Source organism: Micrasema longulum, unplaced genomic scaffold (genome assembly GCF_059751315.1).
Source record: "Micrasema longulum isolate JH-2025_06_02 unplaced genomic scaffold, ASM5975131v1 h1tg000995l, whole genome shotgun sequence".
Lineage (NCBI taxonomy): Eukaryota > Metazoa > Arthropoda > Insecta > Trichoptera > Brachycentridae > Micrasema > Micrasema longulum.
The window spans coordinates 372,075-390,193 of NW_028278183.1; the positions used below are offsets into that span (position 1 = coordinate 372,075).

Below are 18,119 nucleotides of genomic sequence, written 5' to 3' on the forward strand. Positions count from 1 at the left end.
AAACAAGTTGAGAAAATGTAGATGCGCAAACATGGGCAGAATGGTGAATGTTACATAGTGTGTAAAGTGGCCACTTAAACCAGCCAATGACAGGTCATAAGCTCTGTAAATGCCTAGACTTCCATATTCCCTTCTCAAAAATGTTTTCCCTCTCTGTTGAAATAAATTTATAAATGAATAACTCCCTAGGGAGGAAATCCAGCCAGTCTGCAAGCATTTGGACAAACTCAAACATTGTTACCTACAATATGTTCATGTACCACTGATTTTCTCAAATTGAATGATTTAGGTAGGTCGAAAAAAGTTGCTTAAGGCAATATGCCCGCTTTTATGCATATGTATGCAAACTGTATATGGATACAAAGTATTTAAATATATTATTTATAACTAAATATAAGTACTAAAAAATGCATCGAAGGTTATTCAATTTAAGATGTGCATTATTTACTGAAAATGCACGTAACGTACGTGACAAAAAGTATGCTTACTTATCAAAGTTATAATTAATAAAAAATAATCTCAAAGTGCTAATAAATTGTATTTTTTATCTCGGTTGTATTTTATGACGAATTAATACAATGTAAGCTTTGCTTTATATTTTAAATAATATTAAGAATGCGATAACATTTGAATAAGATCTTTATGACCCGACCAGACAAATCTACACCCACACATTGTATCAGTAGATTAGGCACGACTAAGGAGTATGTCTCGAAAATTCCGAATGGATTGAATGAAGTCTGATTAAAAGTAAGATGATCATGCGATTTTGACATTTTCATTTTTCAAACGACTACTGATGACATCATTTAACCTAGAATTTAAGAAAAACAAAAAACTTTATATTTCAATAAATTTTTGTGTATCTTTTGAAAAGCTTTTTTTTTCTATAATAACTTTCCTGTTTAATTCAGTATCTTTAATCATACAGATAAATTTAATAATTTATCTTTAACTGTGGTTTATTTATAATCAATTTTATTTTTTTGTTAAAATTGCTGTTGTTTTATTTAAATAAATAAATAAATTTAAACAATTTACAATTAAATATTTAATTACCATAAAATAAAATAAATAAAACAACTTTGTTTTTAACCACTAATTTTTATTTTCCACCGACCGGTTTCAAAGCAAACAAGCTTCTTCGTCAAGGTGAATTGATTACTTTTTGAAAATGGTTAAAAACAAAGTTGTTTTATTTATTTTATTATAATGAATAACCACAAAGTTAGTGCTTCAAATATAAACTTTATACTTAATTACCAAGCTAAGATGCGTAATCTGCCGGTCAAAAGGTAATCATATTTTATTTATATATGTGAATAAAACTTCTAAGTATATTTTTTTTATCTATAGTAGCCATCAGGCATATACTAATATGATTTGGAATGAATGGGTTATGAAAGAAAGATAAAAAGGATATATATGACAAAAATGGATAATGATCATTTAAACCAATTTTTTTGTCTGATCACGTCAAAAACAGACACACCATCGAAAGACATGTATGATACAATGCATGTGCATGTGTAATGTGGAAGAAGCTCGGAATGTATGACAGGATACACGCACGTGGCGTTACATTTCCTCTGCATATCGCTAAGGAGATATTGCGTGATGGTAGTAGATGTATTATATAAAATCATACTAAACATTATTAAAAAATAATAAATGTAACCCGACAATTATAAATATCTGTACGCTTCGTGTCTCAGAAACGAGTATTACATGTGGTGATATTGCAGTATGCGGGTGTAATACACTTGTGCCTGAACATCGCACGAAATGCAAGACCGGCCAACAGAGGGCGCGGTCAAAACTATATAAAATAAATAAAACAAGACAGATTGCCCTCTTTACCACGCCGATAGCCCCCAGAGAAAACGTGCCATTCAATATATAAAACTGTTCACGAATTATTATTCTTATAATTGTAAACTCGGCAAAAAATAAAGCTCTTGCAAGTAATCTTCATCGCGTATCAGTTAGTAACATGAGCTACACAATTCGAAATAACCGTAATTAACTAATCTCAAAGTTTAATATACTCGTAAAATAAAATAATTGTTATTTCAGTTGCACCGTTACTTATACTCACAGTGACTAATTTATCTGAAGGTAGGTCTCTTGTGGGTTGAATTTTTTAAAAAGGTTAGGGAGTAGTAGTAGAGTATAAAATTGACTCCACAGATCATAATCAAACAATGCAGCAACTTAACTTTACAATTATCGTTTGACACATCGCATCATGATAAAACAATATTTATTAAACAAGAAGCATTTATCGTAAAAACATATTGTAATACAAAGTAGTGTAATTTGTTGATTCAATGATTGATAACCGTCATTTTGTTTACTAATTGGTTTTTATTTTACTTTTAGTATTAAATACCACTATCGGTCAGCTACACTAGACTTTACATTGTAAGACCACTTCGATAGCTAAAACCTGTGATAAGATTTTCAGAGTTTTTTGGTCTTTGTTATAATATCACGTTATTACCATGTTCTATCACAGCACTAGTACATATTTTAGACAAAATTTTTTTCATTAAAAAAATAAATATTTGTGTTCCTGTGATTTACCAAAATATTCCAATTTCAGGGCGCTTTTTTTAACGAGTAAGAGTTAAAGAAATAATTCACTATTAGAAAATGAGAATCAATTTGGGGTAGAGTGGAGTTCGAACTTTGGACCTCTAATCTGTGAGTACGCAACACTAGTCATAGAAACACAACCTGAATTATCTTTTACATACCAATGCAATGTCCATGTACAATCAGGTACCGACAAGACAATAGGTAGGAAGATATTTAATGCAATCTTTCAAAGTTCAAAATTTGTTATTTACAGTTTTTTATGGTCCTTTAAGCCCGGCTACGATGTCATATGAGTCAACATAGAATACAAGACTATATATTATAATACATGTCTCTAATTTTTTAAATCGTATTTTATTATAACATGCCTAAGTTGTAGAATTATTTTTTTTATAAATGATGGAAAACAGATTTTATTAAATAGTATACAAAATAAACGTGTAATCTTTTGTTAAATGTAACATGACGTTACAGCACCGTCTCCAGGGCCCCGATTACAATGGGAAGTTAACAGAGTTATATTCGATTGTCTATAAAGAAAACCGGATATTTGTGTACAAAAATTTGAATATTTGCATGAACATTTAAAGTATCTTCATCGGTAACCTATAATTGAACGTGTTTAAAAGAACAAATTCTATGCAAATTCGGCTTTTCGTACAGAAAACTTAATTTTATTTTGTAGATAAAATTGAAGGTAAATGTTAACCTCCTGTTGTAATCGGGGCCCAGGGGTAGTATTCAGAATCTTCTCTACCTCCTTGAGAGTTGTAAATTTGGTGATTTATATGTTTTTAATGCGACCACAACATCGCTCAATAAAATGGCCACACAGGTGATTAAACGTCAAATGGTTTATAAAAATATTTAAAAAATGGAAAAAAACTAATACGGATTGTTCAATTCAACCTAATTAAGTGTTTTGTGTAATGCTTAAGGTCGCAATGTTCTACACGAAAATCATCATGTTTGGTTTCACGTGTTCGTATTTATTAATCATCAGTGTGGCCATATAGGCATCAAGGTGTAGTCGCATGCACAAACTACCAATTATTAAATTAATCACTCTCTAGGAGGTAGAGAAGATTCAGAATACCAGCCTGGGAGGTTTTCCAGCACTAATATAAGAAATGGGCAAAGGAAGGATTACATTATAGTGTCGCGTTGTGGAGTGGTGTGTTGGGGAGCTATCTGGCGCATAACGCTTCTATGGACTTTTATAGATATTTTATGGACATAATTACATTGCTCTGGTGTGGTGTGGTGTGTGCGCCACGCCACGTACCTTTAATTCAACATTGAATGATGTCCAGAGTACGTGTAGCGGTGTTTCTAAGATCTTATATTTTTACAGGACCAAAGCCGTATAATTTAGTGCCTTGTATCTGGAAATACTACAGTTTTTCATGTTTTTAAAAAAATGGCGAATGGTAGATTGACATGAGAAGTAAGGAGTCAGAAAACGGAAATCAAAGAATGTTATGAAAAATCACGCGACGTCAATTTTACCGTTGGCCGCCGAACCAATTAGGCTACAGCGCCTGTCTAAAGTAATTTGTACAAAAAATTGTTTTCACTAAACTTTCACGTACTTTTTTTATATTTTTTTTTTTTTATTATTTATTTATCATATTTACGGCCTAAGCCAATTACAACAGTTACATGAAGAAACATAAATGCAATTAATTGAAGAAAAAGAACATAAAACTATGTAGCTAAGATAAACAAGAGCAAAACAATAATGGTATACAATATATTTATAAAAACGAAAGACATAAGACTTCGAGCTAAACCATGCTAATCCAACTTCACGCCACACTGTTTAGTCGCAAAGAGATCTACGAAAAGCCGGAAGATCTTTCCCAAAGAATTCCAAGTCGCGTGATGAATTGACTAATCTGGACATTGGGGCATAAAAACAAAAGTTGCTTTTAGAAGATTTTATAAATGGCAGATTTTGACTTCTAGTGAAATGGTTGGGAACATGAAAAAAAATTAATCGCAACAGAGATGGAACATCACTTAAAGCATTAAGTATTTTGAAAATGAATATATATATATTTATAAACCATGAATAAAGATTTTAAATAAAGGTTTTGAAACTTTGATAAAAACGTTTTTATTTTTATTTTTTACCACGCTATATCGATTCCTTAGAACAGGCATTGCCCACTGACTATAGAAACCGAAAGATTTGTACAAACATTTTGCTCTACTATAACGCTTCGCTCGTTTGACCTATCCTTAATATTGGTAAATATTTGATGTTTTTACGTTTTCTTTTAAAATTAACATGTTAAGTAATTAACAAACTACCAAGTCAAATGATATAAAAATTCTAAGAATAAGCACCTATTATATGAGATACATTATTTGTGAGGTTGTGCTGGAATCACCGGAATCTATCGAATCAGGAGTTAAATACAATATACAGATATTATAGAAAAGAAATGATGATAGGGCCCAAGTTTTACGGATTATTGTCTGCAAATATAATTGTTTTTTGTGCACGTATCTACAAAAACATTTACAATTTTTCATTCAAATGTCAGTCAGTTTCTTGCGTAATGTTTATTTTGGTTTCAAATTTTGTATAAAATTAAACGATTCTGTAATACTCGTAATACCAAGAATATGTCCATGTACTTCTCATTTTCTCAAACTGATCGGTTTGGGTAGTTAGCTAGAAATTGCTTTAAGGCAATATGCATTTAAAATATATGTGTATATCAAGTGTTAAATAAATAAATATAATGTTTCACATAACACTATAAAAAGCCTCACTCGTGGAAAATATGTTAAAAACACATTCGTCAAATTTCTGTAACTGGAAGTGTGATAAACTCCCTAAAATAATAAAAGAAAATGTGATAAACCCGCTCACATTAAAATTATACTATTAGCGTGTTGAACCCGCATATATTGAAGTTATTTTACACGATAGTGCGACAAACCCACAAACATTAACGTTCTCTTACCTGGTTACCGAAAACGCCGATGCTGCATGCGGACGAGACTTGGTTCGGACCGAACCAGACCGCAGCCAGAGGAGCAGGAAGATTGATCACGAAGACTTGAGATATTCCGACCACAGTTTGGCCAACGAAGCTCAACCAGAACATGTCCCTCGGAACGGAGAGTACCTTCAGCCAGGATCCGATGCAAGTGCCTGTCGCACCCAGTAGAGCGCATGTTCGCAAGCCCTGAAAAGCGAAGCAAAATCAATAATATTACAACTTTACTTATGAAGTACGGAAATTTAGGCATTCATTGGGCTTTTGACCCTGTCATTGGCTGGTTTAAGTGGACACTTTATACCTTTTTTAAGATAATCTTTTGAGACACGATTAAACATTTATGGAAAGTCGTTAATATTTTGTGTGTAATAAATATATAAAAAATGATTTAACACACATTTTTAAGGAAAACTGGGCCTCAAATTGATAACAAATTGACAAATTTCATGAAACGCATGTTACATAATAATCTGTTACATATAATAAAATAATTTTTAATATAATTATCTGTATATTCAATCAAACTAGTTTAATTTTAGCGAAATGTATATTTCAAATTCGCCCAGAGTATAATTTTTAGTATTTGCCAGTTGTCAAACTTAAAACGAACTTTTCTTTATAAAGCCGACATAAGAAGAATAACATATAATGTTGATGAGCTAGGCATTTATAATTAAGAAGTTTTAGTTTTTCTTTTTTATTTTATTGTTTTATTAGTATAGGACTACTTACGCTTTGAAGATAAAAAATCTCCATCCTAGAACCGGCTGAGCCATGTTAGATGGAGACTATCATAAACAGAGAATACTCTGTTTTCATTTTACATTAATTAGTTTTATATAGATTAACTGTTATTAAGTATGTTTACTAATTTTTTGCAATAAATTTATAAAATAAAATAAAATAAATATTATATTGATAGGTTAAGGGAAGAGTATTTCTTTTTTTTGCTACCGTATTTAGTAAATAAATTTTTAAAAATATGTCCATTTATTTTTATCAATCCTAAGCAAAGCTCTAATATTCAGTTGAAGTGATAAATATAAACATTGTTCTGTAAACATTAAATTTAACGAAATTATTTACACTTTAAAGATAAAAGGATCGGGTCCATAAATTTAAAATCAGCTTTGCACGAAAACCTTTCAAAGTTGCTATTCGAAGAATTTTCGCATTTTCCAATACGATTTTACTGAAGATATTTAAATTGTTGATCTCGTAGTCACATCGCGATTTCTATTACCTAAGGGCGAAAATTTCGCTTTTGTGTATATTGGTTGCGTTGGAAATTGGGATAGCTAAAACAAAAACAGTACCGGTGTATTGTTCTTCCGGAACTTCGTCTTTTGTGGGGCAAAGATAATGAAAAAAACATAAATAATATTAGAGCACACCATAAACAAAAAGGAAATTACACAATGGATATTGTTTGCTTAACATAACTAAGGTAAAACTTAAAATACCCGCAAACTATCTCCCAGGAGAAATGATTTCCTACCGAAGGAATAAACAAAATATGCTATCTAGTTAACAGCAATAATTTTAAAGTAATACATGAAAAACTGATTAAATCGATATAGTCATAAAATTTTAAAAATCTTAAAATAGTACAAAGGTTAATTATCAAAGAAATTTTGAAGAAACCCTCAATATTCAATACGGAAAATCTATATAAATTATTTAAAGGTAGTGCAGTAGAGACTTTTATTTTTAAAATGAATTATATTATACAAATTGACGAAGAAGAAAAAATGAAGGAATTTGAGAGGAGAAGTCACTCAGATACCAAAATAATATCGAAATTCCTAAATCCCACATAAGCCATGGTCAAAAAAGATTTAATAATCTCCGCAATGAACTAAAAACTATTAAAACTAATAGATAAATTGGGTTGTGGTCCCGTGGCTAGTGTCTCGGGCTCACGGACCAAAGGTCCGTCGTTCGAATTCCACTCTACCCCAACATGATTCCATTTTCTAATAGTGAGTTATTTACAACTCGTTGAAAATGGCCCTCAAAATTAAATATTTTGGTAAATCATAAGAACGCAAATATTTCTTTTTAAAAAAAAAATATCACTAAATAAATTTAAAGTAAATTTAAAGATTTTTTTGAACCCGAGTAAAAACAGCATTATATCTAAGTAAGTATCGCTATATTATTATTTTCCGTTTTTCAAGTATATTTGAAATTGTATAACTTCACATTACTAAATAAATGTCAAGGTGTCAGTTACTCTCCAAGAACAAGAGTTAGTCTCTTTTTTGGAAAGTTACAGTTATAATATTAAATTAACATATAAAAGTAGATTGTGATAGAAAAAAAATATGTATCATTTTACGTAACTGCATTAATCAATATAAAAAACACTGTATTTGAAAAAAAATCTACCGCGGAGCAGAATCATGTTAAGGTCATTTTTGTGAAGCACGAACATTGTGTATTGTAAAGTTAGAAAAATATTGAAACACCTAGTCATTGTATTGATAAATATTTATAATCATTATCATTCCCCTTTCTGCCTCCATCAATGCAATGGAAAAGTATTAGTAAATCGAATGCATCGTATTTCGATCATTTGTTATTTAAAAGTGAAGTTATCAGTCCTACTCTTCAGGTGCCAGTCTAGGGCCGCGATTATAATGGGAAGTTAAGGGCGTCATACCTTTATCATGACAGTATAGTTGAAGATAAATTCTCCCGAGAGATTACGAAGATACACTACCGACCCCCACGTCAAGTTTTGAGTTAAGCGCATCGGTATGTACCGACGCGACGGCTACTCATTCAAAGTAACAAAAATTCTGTTCCACCGAGCTGTTTTCGCTTTAATTACATTTCATTAAATGTTTAAATCGTTCTGAGGTTGCCAGTTTTTTTTCTTAAAAGCCTATTTATAATATGAAAGAAAAATAAGTTGATTTTGAGGTCAAATTAAATTCTGACACAACTGTCAGTTTTGAATACCAAAGGTTAGATGCAGTTGCTAGTCTGGCTAGATGCTGCCCTATTAACATATAAGAGCATTTAGCCATAAAAACGTTGCCACCATAAAAAACTTATTTATTGTATTTTTTCCAACTGTTTTACTATCTTCCAGAGTGTACGTATCGAGATGTCAAAAAACCGGGCTTTGTAGTACCTCGGTAGATAAATAAAGACTTAAGTTAAGCATTCCGTCTGGGTAATTGTCAAATATAATATAAAAATTATGTTCAAATGAGCACTTGCTTGAATTAGGATTTATTTGCGTTAATAATCGTTTTGAAGTGGGCATTTTTTATCTTAGAAGCCCATTTAAAATTTGATTGAGAACAATTTGAAATTTTATTTAAGTAAGGAACGCGGATTAAATTTTCGGGGTCATTAATAGATTTGATTCGATCATATGGCGTCAAGATGACAAGTAAGTAAATATACCGAGGGCGAGGTAGATAGAGATAATACATTCGTTTAGTATACCTCATCGGTATGTATCGATGAAGACAGCTTTTATAATCGCGGCCCAGGAAGCGGATAGAGTATAAACAAACTTAAAAGTCAATATTTCACGTCCAAGAACCTCAAGAATGGTAGGCAAACGCACCAACCACCACACAACAAGGCAGGCTTATCTCCACTTGGTTTTCTTGTTCAGGATTATTAGTAGACTGCAGTCAATTACAACGTGACTTCTATAATTTTCCTGGTAGCAAATTATTTATACCGAAATCAATATATCATTTTGGAAAAAATTGAAAAACAAAACAACTGTGAAAATCGCGTTTGTGGACACATGCTCACAATTTTAGACATGGTTGTTATTTCTAAGAGTGACCTCAAATTTTGAAGAAATAAAAACGCTTCATGGAAAAAATATGTCTTATTACTAAGTTTTACTAATGAACTTAAATGCATTCCCTTTGGGACTTAAATGAGTTAATTACCAGCAAGGTCCCTAACGCTATTTAAGAAATTTATGATGAAGTGCTAACGTTTCGTAGGTGGATGTCAATTTTGTTTTCAAAGTTTGGCATCGGGAAATAGAAATCTAAAAGATGCACATGAATCTGGAGGGCCCTCGAAATGTGGTGATGATAAAGTCTCCAGTTAAGACAGATTGTCGAGGAATTATTGCAGAGACTCAAATCCCCATGGTCAACTGTGCAGTCACATAACAACGCAAAAAACGGAAAAACGGATTGAATGGGAATTTGTGCGAAAACGCGCGATTACCTTTTGGTCTCCCGATTATTAGGAAAATTATTTTTGACGTTTTTTTTACTGTCAAAAACAAGTAATTATCATCATCATTCCCTTTCCACACCTAATGGTGCATAGGTCACTGCATTGGTACACCAATAGCAGCGTATCTTGATCATTTTTATTACATGAAAGTAAGATTATCAGTCTTTACGCTTCAGGTACCAGTCCCGAGACTATGAAATATTCTAGTGTGAAAACACCCTTTTAAATAAATATTTCATTTCAACCATGTCAGGAATGAACCCGAGACCTCTTGCATGGCAGGCTAACGCGCTGACCATTACACCACGAGGCCGACAGACAAAAACAAGTCACTCATAAAAAATTAATAACCTAGTTACAAGGTATGGTAATTATTATAAAATGAATTTAATTACAGGTTCCAATTGAATAATTATTTAGCTCTTTGATTATCTCGTTTGTTTTTCCAAGAAATATTATATTTTAATTTTTGATCAGAAGATAAATACACATAGAAAATTATAACACAAAATGAAAATTTTCCACCACTAAATTTCTTCGGTTGACATTAATTTACTTAGAAGATACAAAATTTCCTTCACAATCAGGTAATTACGTACAACTTTCTGCGCGATATCCTTAATGGCCTATTTCTACACCATTAAACCTCTTCCTTTCACTGTATTTTGCCTAACAGTCCATTTTAAAGTCTAGGTTTTTACGGTATTGTATATATTTGGCCTTTCATGCCTTCATACAATGTTTAAATCTAACAATACTATTGGCCGTCATCTTAGCTCCTAGTCAGATACAATTTAGAATTAAGTGGACTTATTTTTGAAGTTGTAGGCGCTAAAACTACGTTTTAACTATCACCCTGATTTTTTTTACCCTTTCATATATAAGTCATATTTTCAATCCCAACAAGAAATACTGCATTGTTTTTTTTAATTTACAAATTACAACAGGGATGGAGAATACCTTAAATAAGGAATATGGAAATCTAGGCATTTACAGGGCCTATGACCTGTCATGTGGCGGCCTCTGTGGTGTAATGGTCAAGACGCTTGACTCACACACGGAAGGTTCCGGGTTCGATTCCCGGTGAGAACAAAAAAAAAAAAAGTAATTTTTCTCAAGCCTGGGAGTTTTGTGATGTAGTTCACCACTGTAATTGTGCCTTCTGGCCTGTTGTGGTGCAAAAAAAATAAAAAGTAGCCACTTTACACACTGTGTAACATTCACCATTTTGCCCATGTTTGAAAATCCATATTTCTTCAATTCTTCCCTCTGTTGATTTTAGTGAAGTTAAAGAGCTAAACCTTTATTTTTGTGAAGAGATTCATCTGATTGAATTATTTAGCATACTAGGCAACGCCTGAAAACAATTTTCCAATTTTAAAACTTCTTCTTGGACCAGTTGGTTTCATTACAAAATTTGAGTTTGTCCAAATGTTCGTAGACAACAAAAGACTGGATTTCACCCCCTCAGGAGTCATTAGAATTAACAAAAATTTTTTAAATATTGATTTTCGATTGATGATCGATTAAACTAAAATATATGTACATACGTACTACGTTCATTTAATATTTACACTTAATATGCTGACTGGTTGTAAGGATTATCAGGACTTATACAAAATAATAAATAAAATTTAACTTCGAATCCTCTCTTTAAAAAAATCCCCTACAAATTCGTGTTATATTATTTCTCTCTTTCTTTTATTATTATCTTCTTTTCTTAAAAAAAATTGTGATATAGTAACGCAAGTGATTCAAAGTTAGTATGGGACCTGATGATAAAAAAAAATTGGTAGGTGTGTTTTTTCCATTCAAAGATAGCCGATTCAAATCTAAAGGAAAATTTAAATATATCAAAACGCGTAATGTTTATTACATTGAATATGATTTGTGGAAATTCTTCATTAAGGTGTAAATTTAAAGGTACGTAATATGATTAATATTCAAGAAAATTTTATCAGAGTACTATTTTTTTTTCATTAAAATTAATATTTGTAGCACTTACTTTGTGATTTTCCATGTTATAAAATAAATGAATAATAGCTTTGTTTAAAATCACTTAATATATAATATGAGATGAAATCCAGACTTTTGCCTAAAGACATAGGACAAACTCAAAATTTTGTAATATAATATTTTATTTGCCGACCGGTTTCAAAACAAAACAGTTTCTTCGTCAAGTAAAATTATTGTTATTTTCAAGTAAAATTATTGTTAATGTAGGTTTAGTGTAAATAATAGATGTAATTTATAAGAACTTGCTGACGAGTTGTATGTATCCAACTCAGCAGGACTTTAATTTAAGACTATTTTGTAAATATTTTTGAAAAATAAATTTAAAAAAAAAGAAAAAAAAGGTATAAAATAAATATTAACATTAAAAGTCTGTACCTTAGAGGATAAAACACGGGAGTCCACTTTTTGCCATTTTGAAGTTCAAAATGCTCAAATTATCGCAATAAGCTATTTTATGTTACACTAATAAAATTTCTTCATAAAAATGCTTTTTAAAGTTGAAATAAAAATCTGAAACCCACATTGTTTTAATACAAAAAATATCAGTGGTTCCAAATGTGCTTTATTACATGTACTTTTATTATCAAAATAATCATGATTTTACATTTAAAGGTCTTCAAAGATTGAAATGATCCCATTTGGTTCAAAGGTCGTTTTGGAAATCGCACAACCAAAAAATCTCGTTTCTTGAACATTTCGTTCAGTGTGACTCCGTGGTTTATCCTTCAAAGAGCAGTTTATTATTAACTTCTTACCAAAAATAAAAAGTAAGAATCAATAATGTATTATTTGCTAACATAATTGAACAAAATTAGTATGAAAATTTTGCTAATGTAAGAAATGTTGGAGTATTCGGTTCATATTTACTAATCCGGCTTTAATATTGTAAAAACATGAACGGATATAAAAAAAGGGTTTTTAAATACAAAAGTATTCATAACTTCTCACGATTTTACGAACTTTTTATATTTTATATCAGCGTAATAAATCTCGAAACCTCCACTTTTTTCCGAATTGTAAAACCCTTTAAGAGTTAAAATTTTTAGGGTAAAATAAAAAGCATTGAGGGAAGAGGTTCCTATTTATTAATTAAAGTCTACCGAATCAAAGTCAGTGTTACTGTTTTAAAGGTGATTTAAAAATCAAAAGCAACTGTTTATTTCAACAATATTTTGAGTTTGCCCAAATTTGTGTAGATACAGACTGAATTCAATTCCCTGGGGAGCTGTTTATATTAACATATTACTACAGAGATGAAAAAAAAAATAGAGAAGGTAATATAGAAGTCTAGGCATTTAAACCAGCCAATGACAGGTCATAAGCCCTGCAGATGCCTAAACTTCTATATTACCTTCTATAAAATGTTCTTCATCTCTGTTGTAATATGTCAACTATTTATTTATTAAAAACAGATTCAAATACATATACAGATCAAGGTTGGTAAATTAGAAAACCAAGAAAGAACATTTTTTAATTTATGTATAATGAAGTTAGATCGTTATTCTAAAAAAAAAACACGAATATTGATTGAAAGTTAATTAATACCTGCACTAAGTATTAAATTTTAATTTAGTTTTTGTAATTTTGGCACGCTTCCAATTTATAAACTTGTGACTATTTTTATCAGCACATAAATAATATGAGTTAACTACTTTTTGTTACTTGACAGGTAAACACGCCTTTATAGTAATCACAAAGAAATAACTTTATATCAGATCTTAATGGTCTAACTGACTATTGTATTGAAAATAAACTGTTTTTGAATAGTGTGTTACATTCACAAGAAGAAAGTAAAAGAAAAAATCTTAATTTTGATAACAAACTAAACAATAATATTCTGATGAGATAGCACGAAGTTTTAGACTCAAAACTACTTTTGAATCGCATATCAATAAAATTACCTCCTAAGCATTGAGCATGTTAGGTTTCATAATTCGAATGAGTAAACACTTTGATAATCCAAAGGTCCTAATTTCATTATATCATACGTTTGTTAGAAGCCATTTGGAATACGCATCTCAGATATGGAATCCCCGGTATGCCATATATATAACAAGAATAAAAAATATTCAAAACCAATTTATAAAGTACCTAAAATACAAAACCGGTATTTCTTATGTATTAACTCTCGCTGCCTCCACCTACCATGGAATCACTTCTCTACAATACCGCAGAGTGTGTGCGGACCAACTACCGCTTCACAAAATTATGACAGGAATAGTTGACTGTGCAGAACTACTTAGTTTAGTAACAATACATGTGCCAACTAGGATTTGTAGTCGGTATTACCTATTTCATGTACCAATAAGTAAAAGATGTTTATTTTCGTAGGACTTTTTCAGTGTACAATACAAAATTTAAAGACGTTGACTACACAAACATCACTCCGTCAGATTTAACATTTACACTAAAAATGCATGAAACTTAGTAGACATTATAATAATAAATATGTACATCTCCCTTCCCTTCTTTATCCTCTCTTCAAGCATCCTTGTCCTAATCCCGCCCAATTTACAATAACTTACTGTTCTTTAAAATATTTTTTTTGATCATTGAAAAATATAAACTATTACATTAAAATAACATTTTTATATGTAAAAACTTTTATGTATTTATATGTTATGTAATATTTTTTCTTTACTAACTTTGTAGAAATCTGTTATTGGTTCCGAGTTTATACACTATATCTGTTTGTTTACTATAAGTATGTATGTAGAACTCGGCGGCCTCCGTGGTGTAGTGGTCAAGACGCTAGACTCACGCACGGAAGGTTCCGGGTTCGATTCCCGGTGAGAACACAAAAATTAAAAAATGTGATTTTTCTCAAGCCTGGGTGCTCTGTGATGTAATTCACCACTGTAATTAGGCCTCCTGGCCTGTTGTGGTGCAAAAAAAAAAAAAAAAATGTAAAATGTAAAAAATGTAAACTGTTGGTTTCCCAAATAAAATAAAAAAACATATAACATAATTCGTACGTAAAATACATACTGAGACGATGGATATTTTGCTTTTTTGTGTTGCATTATTACTTCTGAAGCTTATATTGTCTTTTTATCACTACCGATGCCTGGACCTCGAAAACGATGGGAGGATAAAGACTTTATACCTTTACCTTGACGGTATAGTAAAAGATAAATTCTCTCTAGCGATTACGCCGATACACTACTGACCCCCCACTTTCAAGTTTTGAATGGGTACATCGATATGAAACAAGGGGAAACGTACGTCACGGTACACATATCCACGCACTGAAATGACAAACCTTCAGTATTGCGTCATAGTTGAAGATAAAAGTCTCCCGAACGACTACTAAGAAACACTACCGATCCCTCCCACTATCAAGTTTTTATGTAAGTACATCGGTTTATACCGACGGGTCTAGAACTCCTCGATACGTTTATCAACTTATTAAAACTGACAAAAATTTTGTTCCACCGAGCAATTTTTCCTTTGATTACGATTTACTTAAACTTTTAATCGTTTTGAGGTTGGCCGTTTTTTTCTTAAAAACCTATTCAAAATGTAAGAGAGAAATAAGTAAATTTTGAAGTCGAGTTAAATTCTAACATAACTATATGTTTCCGAAACGAGTGGTTACATGAAAAAAATAATTTCGCTAGATTCTGCCCTATTAACATATATAAGAGTATCTAGGCGTAAGAAAGTTGCCATTATAAAAAAAAATGTTATTATATTTTTTCCGTCTGTTTTACTATTTTCCGGAGTGCACGTATCGAGACGTAAACGCCTTTAAAAGAGCCGGATTTGTAGTCGCTCGGTAGATAAATCGTTATAAAGACGATCGTTAAGCATATCGTCTTGGCAAGTGTCAGAAGTATTTTAAAATCATGTTCAAGCGAGTATTTTTTGCTTGAATTGGGATTTGTTGGAGTTTAAAATCGATTTAAAGTGGGCACTTTATATCACAGAAGCCTATTTAAAATATAAATGAGAACTATTTTAAATCTTAATGAAGTAAGGAACGCGGACTAATTTTTATTTCATTCATTAGTTTGTTTTGATTATATGATGTCGATATGGCAAGTAGGTTGAACATACCGAGGAAGATACAGATAGTACAGAAGTTAAGTATACCGTATCTACATATAAAGATAAAAATAGGGTTCATAATTTAGGCCCTGGGGACGATAGCACCCACTTTGGGAATCGCGTCATAAAAACATAATATTTTGGATACAGAAAACTTCACTAAGCTACCTTGTATTGCGGCCATCACAAATGAATGCGTAAGGTGTCTAGAGTGGTAAAGTTTATAAAAATTATCAAAATATTAAACAACCAGCCTAATTGGATTATGCTTCCTATTTTCATCCTGTCTTTTACTTTTCCTTGCTGTTATTTTTGTCATCCCAGTTATCCCAGTCAGTGAAAATTCACTTCCCTCTTTTCTCAATCCAATAAAGTATATATTATGTACTTCTGGATTACTTTCTTTCAACACAAAAATGCAAAGGCTTCCAGATTACAGAGAGCTCATTCGGGCAGCTTTTCTTGTGTGACAACGAGCAAATTTTCCGTGTATGTGGGCACCGCCAAGGAAACTTATGTCCTCAGGTGCGGTGTGCGGTATGTGATGGGCAAGCTGTCGTTATTTTTGTCATAAGAGTTGTAAATTTAATTTGATTCAAACCGAAGCCAGTCGAGAAAATTCAGAAGTACAAACTATTTTTCTATTATTTTCTAATTTATATAATATATTATACCGCAATGTTGATAATCTTGTATGTAGAAGATTCGGTCAAACTCCTAATATTATTGGTGCATTTTTTTCAGTTTTTTGCAATAAATACTCATTCAAGCACTTACTTGCATGAAAAAAAATATGAATTAGTCGAGGACTTGAACTCATGTGGATCTTCTTCATGCTGAAATGACCGGTTTTAGACTATTCCTCTCTAACATTATTTATTGTAAGGTGTATTAATGATTGAGCTGTCTTTGATCATTATAGTTTTTATGCACTGCATATTGTACCTTAAATGGAACGTTTTTTTAGTTGTTCTTGTAAATATCTACTCATAGGTACTATGTATTGTTTACTTGTGCTGTATTGTACATTTAAATAAATAAATCAATTGCTCATTCTCTATGATTTTTAGCTAAAAATAATAATAATTGAAGTGTAAAATAATTTATATCAATTATAAACGTTTAATATTTGGGGTTCTAACTGTCAGTATGGTCGGAGAGAGATTCTATAAAACGCTGCGAATGCTTGGTCGTATTCCACCGGTAACACTACTGACAAGTCCAATTCGTTAGCGTTCACATCACGAACCAGTGAACAAGGCAATGGGATAGCACTCATAACGGCGTGATCACAGCAGATAACGAGAGGATGAAAGGTGAGTTTCTGGCGCATCTAAACCAGAACCAACCTACCAAGGGAAGATAACCCCGACAAAAAAATCCATAAGAGAAAGCAACGGGAAACCACTCTGGGCCGCGATTATAAAGGCAATCTTTATCGGTTCATACCGGGACAGTATACTTAACTTCTGTACTATCTCTATCTATCTCGGTATGTTCTACCGACTCATAATATCGAATCTAACCAAGGAATGAGCCCGAGAATTCAGTCCGCATTCCTTACTTAATTGACATTTTAAAAGTTCTCATTTATATTTTAAATAGGCTTCTGTGATAAATAGTTGCAACCTCAAAGCGATTATAAAGTCCAATAAATCCCAATTCAAGCAAAAAATGCTAACTTGAACACGATTTTTGACAATTACCAAGACGGTGTACTTAACGTTCGTCTGGATTTATCTACCACAAACCATTACAAAACCGGCTCTTTTAATATCTCGATACGTACACTTAGGAAGATAGTAAAACAGATTAAAAAAAAATAAAAACAAAATTTACTTTTTATGGTGAAATCTTTTTTACGGCTAGATGCTCTTATATATTGATAGGGCAGAATTTAGAATATCGTATTATTATTATCATACAAAATACGCGTGTTTTCTACGGCCGCGAGAGAAGTTCAGAATAGCACCGCTGGTCATCTTTTCTCAGGAACCACTACGGGCCAGTACATCAATAAGTAGTCGTCCTGGAGGCCGAATATAAAAGACGGGCAGAACGTCGTCGTCGGAGGGACCAGACAAGGCACCGGAAGAAGAAAATAAATGTTATAATTATACGATGTATGTTTTTTTTTTTTTTCTGTATATCTGTACTCTATTTTCTCTGTCAAATCGACTTATTAAGATAAAATGTCAGTTATAAGCA

At 31.7% G+C, this 18,119-nt stretch overlaps 1 protein-coding gene across 2 annotated transcripts in view; it reads right to left on the reverse strand.

Annotated features, from left to right (window-relative positions):
• Window positions 1-18,119, reverse strand: part of HisT (Histamine transporter) — a 145,719-nt gene that overhangs the window by 64,246 nt on the left and 63,354 nt on the right. For both annotated transcript variants that reach the window (XM_088232561.1, XM_088232560.1), the window contains one exon: window positions 5,580-5,804. In XM_088232561.1, the coding sequence (XP_088088687.1) occupies window positions 5,580-5,804 (225 nt within the window). The remainder of the gene's footprint in view (window positions 1-5,579; window positions 5,805-18,119) is intronic.